General features: G+C 32.5%; 1 protein-coding gene across 1 annotated transcript; it reads right to left on the bottom strand.

Annotated features, from left to right (window-relative positions):
* Positions 1-1,836: 1,836 nt before the first annotated feature.
* MSTN (myostatin) lies at positions 1,837-6,785 on the bottom strand. The gene is made up of 3 exons (XM_025887402.2): positions 6,413-6,785; positions 4,243-4,616; positions 1,837-2,217 (listed from the first exon to the last, which is right to left on the bottom strand). Exons 1-3 carry the CDS (start codon positions 6,783-6,785, stop codon positions 1,837-1,839), a joined length of 1,128 nt encoding a protein of 375 aa, XP_025743187.1.
* Between the last annotated feature and the right edge of the window lie 892 nt (positions 6,786-7,677).

Genomic DNA, 7,677 nt, shown 5'->3' with positions numbered 1-7,677 from the left:
CCTCTGGTTTCATTAGAACTTGTAACTCTAGGACTGTATACCCTTGCCAACTGCAATGCATTTGGAAATTGAACCTATGAAAACATATAAATAGTTTTCAGGTCAAGATAAAGAGAAATGAAACAAATATAACTAGTCCTTGCTTTCATATATTTAAAACAACTTGACCAGAACCAATTTAACAGGAATTTCACTCATGAGAACTCCAGTAGCAGACCTAAAATTCCCAAACCAAACTTTTATGCTAAACCATTATACTTTTATAGTAAAGTGAAGTCAGAAATCCAGAATTAGTTACTATAACATAAAACTGTTGTGTCTTTCAAAAAAGGTGAAAACACTTTAATATAATTTATATCGTTTCTACACATTAGGCATAGGAAATAATTTCACTTAGTCATAAGTACAATGAATTTGATTCACAAAATCCTGATTTACAAAATAGAAGTAAATATATGCAGAAATATATTCATTATCAAATTATAAAATAAAATTAACAATTCTTGTTATGATATCATCAGTTTATTATTTTGCATTTCAGATAATAGAGTTAAATCATTTTGGTATGTTTAATAATATTTATAAGTATTAAAATAATGGAACGTTGAGATTTGAATACAATGACAGTAAACCATTGAAATTTCACATTCACATGATACAGCCATCATGAATCCATAAGTGAATGTTAATAATGTAAAAAAATATAAAACAATTGTAATATAACCATCTAACCATTAGCATATGGAGTTTTAAGACCACTATTTAATCTGCTATTTTGCTCTGAAACATAAGCAGTTGCTTTTCTGTGATACATGACATGTCTTTGTGCCTTAATACTTAATTTGAAATGTGCTTATCGTAAAAATATACCAAAGTAAATAAAAAAGGAGACACTTATTTACAAAACAATATTGTATACATATTATATAAATGCAATTGTTTCAAAGTCTTTTTATACAATATTGATAGAATCAGTCATTTCCATTATTTTATCATAAAAACTGCAGTGTTGCAAAGGCAGGCTGTAATTTTGAAATCCTGATTAAAAATGAATACTTTTTGGCTGCCTTTTAAGATAATGCAGTTTCTTCAAGTATGCTACAGAATTGAATGCTGACCTCTAGAAAAATGATTCTTCTTTCATTAAAGAAAATCCATTCCCCATTTGGAGGTGTATGAAAATGCACCTTAAGAAAGGAGAAACATTATTTTGCTGAATGTTTTTTTATTTGATAAACCTGGTAATATCAGCCATTCAGCGTATTGTTTTAGCACCATTGGCATGGATTGTTAATGTACTGTACAGATCATAATAGGGATGGGGACTTGCAAATGGTGTACCATCCCTATTTTTGTGGAATTTCATCTTACCAAGTATGCTATTATACAATATAAATTCAAGTGTTTAAGGATGATTCAAATGATGGTATGTAACAATCCTGCATTTTACCAATACTACATATAGATTTTTCTGTAGATATTAAATGATACTATAAAGAAATAGGCTTTAAAGCATACTCCTTTAATTCACCAGAACACAAGGAGAATTGCTTTCATTTACCTGGATATGTTGTAATACATATAAACATAAATGTAATTTGATCTCCTCGTTCAAAAACTCTGGAAATCAGTAAGACTTTTTATTGTATGATTTATTTTGATGGTTAAATGGCAACCATTGCATATATTCTCTCTTTTAGTCCATATACTGAGCTTGTGCTTAAGTGACTGTAGCATACTCTAGGCTTATAGCCTGTGGTATATAATTTCACAGTTTCAAAATTGTTGAGGGGAAGGCCTTCCATGTTTTAGGAAGTTATGAACCAAATATAAATCTCATGAGCACCCACAGCGATCTACTACCATGGCTGGAATTTTCCCATATATTATTTGTTCTTTGCCATTAAAATATAACATATTAATTGGAGACATCTTTGTGGGAGTACAGCAGGGGCCTGCTGAACCTCTGGGGTTTGCTTGGTGTACAAGATGAGTATGAGGATACTTTTGTAAAAACACAAATTCACACTCTCCAGAGCAGTAATTGGCCTTATATCTTTTGGGTGCAATAATCCAATCCCATCCAAAAGCTTCAAAGTCCACGGTTAGAGGGTAACGACAGCACCGAGATTCTGTTGAGTGCTCATCACAATCAAGCCCAAAATCTCTTCTGGATCTTTTTGGTGTGTCTGTCACCTTGACTTCTAAAAATGGATTCTGTGTGAAAAGGAAAAGAACAATCAATAATATGAAGAGGTCCCGAAACACTTTCCTACCTCAAGGAGTCATTATTGAAGAAACTAATCATTTTGCTTGTACCACATTTATTTTTTAAAGACACAGCACTAAGGAATTTTAACTTGCAGTAGGCTTGATTCTTCCCTTACGGCTCATAAGAATATAGCAGCAATTCTAATTCCCTGTGGTCAGACCTATGTCTTTTTAATTTCTGTTTTCCCCAGCTTCCTGGCACCTAACAGATGCTCTGACAATATTTATAGGAATAAAGGGACAGAGGGAGGAGAGGGGAAGAGGAGGGAAGACAGGATGGAGGAAGGAAGGGGTTAGTTCTCTCTCTTCCTGATGAAATAGGTTGACTAAACATGTCTGATGACTCCTGGAGGAATAGGTATATTCATCCATCCTCTGTTCCCTAGCTCTATACTTGGGGAAAATTGGCTATTAAAACCAGAGCAAATAGTTACCTCCCAACACTATGTGGATTGTAATAGGAAAAAGAAAGGTAAGGTAATGAAAGTAGTGGTATGCATATTGAGTTGGAAAGAAAAACTCTTAAGAGAGCAAGGCACAGAATCAGAAGATACAATATTATTTCACTTTAGTCTTTCACTGAAAAATGCTTCTGTTCATATACTTAAACAATAATTTGCTAGTTCCTCCCTTGCCCCAGTCTTTTAATACATTTGAGACTTTTCCTTTGATATGGAAAAATCTGAGGAATGTGTCATTAATAATTATGTTTAATTTGTTTAATAATACTTAGAACTTGTCACATTACCAACTTTGATCATTAAAATGCTATCTGTAAAAAAAGAATACTTTCTTAAATAATTAATAATAGTTTTTATCCTATATCAAAATCAAAATAGACCTGGCAATTATTGTTATTTAATATTATAAAAAATAGCATCATTTTGTGAGTCAGTCACATTTTATATAGCATATTCAAAGAAATATTAACCATTTGGAAAATTATATAATCTTCTAAAGAATATGTTTTATTCAAAGTAGACTGACTTACTAATTATAGACTCTTTATAACCAAGACCCTTTAAGAACTAAAAGGATAACATTTATTGTTTGCAAGTATAATCTTTTGTTCTAAATTATGTCAATAGATGGAAGCAAAATGTCTGGTCATATTAAGTAAGTTTGGGAAAGCACAGGTAAGCCAGAAGAGCAACTCTAAACTTATACTAGGATTTAAAATGGTTTTTATAAATTTTTATGATATGTAAATTATTGTCATCTGCTTGGCCTGATATTAAATTAGTTGGCATTACCTAAGTAAACTCTTGCACAAAAATGGTAAGGCAGCTTAGAAATAAGCTAGGTGGCAAAGGTTAACTAAGCTGGAAATTTAAATTTTATTAGGGGTAATTCACAAAGTAATCTACATATACATTAGTGCATAAACAGTCTGCAAAATAATAAACATATTTATCATGAGGGACCTTAAGTATTGTATATTTAATAAGATGTAAGCCTAAACATATCATACTTAGTTAACTGCTATAAATAAAAGCATTTTATTTTCATTATAATTTTTCAAGTTTGTTTTTTTCTGCTTATTTAATACAAAAAATTTCAACACATTTGGCATTCTTCTGAGGAAAAAAAATGTTTTAATTTGTTGGATATGTAGTAGAATCCACTATGAAGATTTCATGTTTTTATTCATGTAATCATGTAGCGTATCAATGAAAAGCACTTTATGTTTCATCTCCAATTCAAAAGAACTCCCTCAGAAGTTAAGGACTATGGCATAACTGTTTTTTTAATCTTCATGCAAAATAAAAGTATCAAGAGGGTGTTTCATAGGATATGAAATTAGACACCTACTTTTATTGGGTACAGGGCTACCATAGGGGTAAGATACCTTTGTCTGGCTTATAAGCATTGGAAATGGGTAGAGATTTTTTTTCCACTATTATTCATTCACATGATGAATAAAAACGTAACAATGTTTGTTGTTAGATGTTATTTTCAGTTATCACTTACCAGCCCATCTTCTCCTGGTCCTGGGAAGGTTACAGCAAGATCATGACCATTCTCATCTAAAGCTTTGATTTCAATGCCTAAGTTGGATTCAGGCTGTTTGAGCCAATTTTGCAACACTGTCTTCACATCAATGCTCTGCCAAATACCAGTGCCTGGGTTCATGTCAAGTTTCAGAGATCGGATTCCAGTATACCTTGTACCGTCTTTCATGGGTTTGATGAGTCTCAGGATTTGCACAAACACTGTTGTAGGAGTCTTGACGGGTCTCAGATATATCCACAGTTGGGCCTTTACTACTTTATTATATTGTATTTTAGAGCTAAATTTAAAGAAGCAACATTTGGGTTTTCCTTCCACTTGCGTGAGAAGATCAGCTATAAATGAATAAGAAAAGAAAAATAGTTATTGAAATTATTTCTCATAAAAAATGAACAAGTCCCTTTATATTAATTGGTAAACATTTTTTCCATTGGAATAGTAAATGCATATTTTAAAGTGAAAAGCCATGCAGAATTTCATTCATAATTCAGAAAAATATCAAAGAAAATAATTACTCCAGCTTTTCAGAATTTTTTAGATATATATTTTTCAGCTATTTATGAGGAATCTACTCCCCCTCCAGAGAAGCGTGGACTAAAGAGAATTCTATGAAAGAATGAACAGTGGATGAAATTTTAAAATGATGATGATTAGAGAGAACAAGAGACACCGTGGAGGAACATCCACTTAGAATTCTTTGGGAATCTGAGTAGTTACACTTACGGAGCAGCTGTACCAATCAGTCTGGAAGAAGGAACCCTTCCCCCAGGCCTGAATTACCTGGGGACAAGACACACTGAGCAACTAACTGAGCCTGGGGAATTAGTAGAAAATATAGCACATCTGTTATGTTTTGGCTCTGGAATAACCCTAAAGGAACAAAACGAATCAGGTAATTAGCACAAAAATGTGAATGTTACATTCCAGCTATCTCAAAAGTTAGAAAATACTGTCTTTAGAGACAGGTTGTCATTGTAAGTAGAAGCACTAGCAGTTTCTTTCCTTTTGTTTTTCCAAGATTGTTTACAAATAAGGGAAATCTCCTCCAGGACTGTTTGATAGTAGAGTCTTAAAGGAAAATTATTTGTTGCATTATAACGTGATTACCTAATAAGGAAAACAATATTTTGAAACTGTTTCGAGTCCAGTTTAAAGTGTAAAAAGCACTGTTTAAAGCAAGACCACAGACATAGAGTATGAAAATCTTTCTTGTCTTGCCTTCTCTGTTAAGGTGCCTGTCTGCCTTTCCTTGAGTATAGTTTTGAATGGTATGAAATCTATTATCTTTCAGAAGCAAGGTAGATACTATAGGTAATAGCTTACTCCCTCTTATGAGACTAAAACAATATTTTAGAGGGTTATTAAGCAATGTGCCTGCCTGGAAATAGGCACACCGGGGACTCTCAACAATCGTGCCATGGTCAAGGTATAAGTGGGACTCTGTGAGCCATAACCTATTTAATTAAAATGTTTATTTCCCAGGCATTTCCTGATAATTAACTCATGATTATCATTATGCTATTTTTACTTCATCACTGGTCTTCCTAATATATTAAATTTTTTAAAACATTTTTTATATTCTCGTGTCATAGCTTTCAAGATTAAATATTGTAATTTGTGAAGAACATAAAAACACTGTGAGAAATAGTTTTGAATAATGGAAGTCATTCTAGGCACTTTGCAAATGCTCAAAGGAAAACCTTTCTCTATTATTAGAGGGGAAAAAACCTTCTTATTACAAATGCATATTTCAGGCAACTAAATGCAATTATGAAAATTCATGTAAGGTTTTAACATTGCTTGTAGTATCTCCCAATCATTGCCTTGGTGGTACTAAGCTGTGAAAGCATAAGCATGTTATATTTGTCAGATTAAACTAAACATGAGTGCCATGCAAGCATTTAATTTTTATTTCCTTTTGGCTTTTTAGCTCTCCAACGAAACAAATAATGCAGCAGATTTCAGTCTCATTAGTATATTTCTCATGAAATCTTGAAAAAGAGAAATTCTTCCTTCCTACTTACATACAAGCCAACAGCTTGTTAAAAGAGCCTGAAAATAGATCTGTTTCTCATAAACACTAGAACCACAGTCAGCAGGATTGCTGATATACACTAAGAGGGCTACTCACACTCGGTGGGCATGGTAATGATCGTTTCGGTCGTGGCGTGGTAATCATCATCTTCCAAAGAGCCGTCACTGCTGTCATCTCTCTGGACATCGTACTGATCAATCAGTTCCCGGAGTGGAGGAGCTTTGGGCAAAAGTTGTCTTATAGCATCTTTGCTGATGTTAGGAGCTGTTTCCAGACGAAGTTTACTGAGGATTTGAATTTTTATGGCTTCTATTCTCGAAGATTTAGTGTTTTGTCTCCAAGTACATGCATTACACAGCCCCTCTTTTTCCACATTTTCTTTTTGCTCACTGTTCTCATTTAGATCCACTGGACCAGCAACAATCAGCATAAACAGGTAAATATAAACATAGATTTGCAGTTTCTGCATGATTTTAAAATCAGTACAATTTTTCCTTGTTCTTATTTCTTCCTTTTACTTTTGTTTTGCTTTTGAGTAATGCCAAGCAAAATTTTAATGCCTGTACAGTCTGAGAGACAACTTGCCACACCAGTGAATCTTTTATACTGTATTCCAAGTGGCTTTTTATATTCCAACTTTGATGAGACAAGTGTCGTCAGGATCTATGATTGGCTCTCGCTCCACAATGAATCTCGCTGTCAGAGGTTAAAACCCTGTCTGTCACAAGTCACCAAACAGTATTTTGTTACAGTCAAGGGTGAGCTGATTCATTCGACTACTTCATAAAAAAAAAAATCTACAAATAATGAAAGATATATGTGACATTTGAAGAATTAAAGTCTATGTTAACAATAATAGAAAGTACACTTATATCTTATTAATCTTTATATGTGAAACTCAAGTTGTAATTTAAATAAGTAAATCTTAATTTTACACTTCATACTTAAGAAGTTGAAATATTGCTTCCTCAAAAGTTAAAATGATTATTATTTAGGCAGGCATTTGAAGTAAAAAGAATTTTATTTATTTTATTAAATTATGTTTAGTGCTGTGTAAGTAGGGAAATATGAATTTAAATAAGGAAGACCTGAGTTAAAAGAAAAGGTAAGATTGTGCTACTAGTAAAAGATTTTCAGCTATAATTTGAGAAACTTGTTTTCCTGATTAAATTCTTCGGTCATGTTAAAAATCAACTTATTATAATGTTATATTACACGTGGAATTATTTTGAAATAATTTAGTGTTTTTTACTAATATAAAAATTGTGCTCACTTTTTGGCCGATTATTATTGTTATTTCCTATTCTAAAGTTGCAGATTAATATTACTCAGAAAATCTGTTTCTTCATTGTTTATTACCA

The sequence above is a fragment of the Callorhinus ursinus genome, unplaced genomic scaffold (assembly GCF_003265705.2).
Source record: "Callorhinus ursinus isolate GAN/ISIS: 27379988/994484 unplaced genomic scaffold, GSC_fseal_2.0 scaffold2, whole genome shotgun sequence".
In the NCBI taxonomy this organism is placed as follows: domain Eukaryota; kingdom Metazoa; phylum Chordata; class Mammalia; order Carnivora; family Otariidae; genus Callorhinus; species Callorhinus ursinus.
Note: the sequence above shows the minus strand (reverse complement) of the source record. Positions and strands in the feature narration are given on the sequence as shown.

Excerpts from the sequence above, each read along its gene's own strand:
- MSTN (XM_025887402.2), bottom strand. The coding sequence starts at position 6,785 with ATGCAGAAACTGCAAATCTATGTTTATATTTACCTGTTTATGCTGATT. Across the intron at positions 4,617-6,412 it reads CATTACCATGCCCACCGAGT|CTGATCTTCTCACGCAAGTG; the intron begins GTGAGTAGCCCT and ends ATTCATTTATAG. Across the intron at positions 2,218-4,242 it reads GACCAGGAGAAGATGGGCTG|AATCCATTTTTAGAAGTCAA; the intron begins GTAAGTGATAAC and ends CTTTTCACACAG.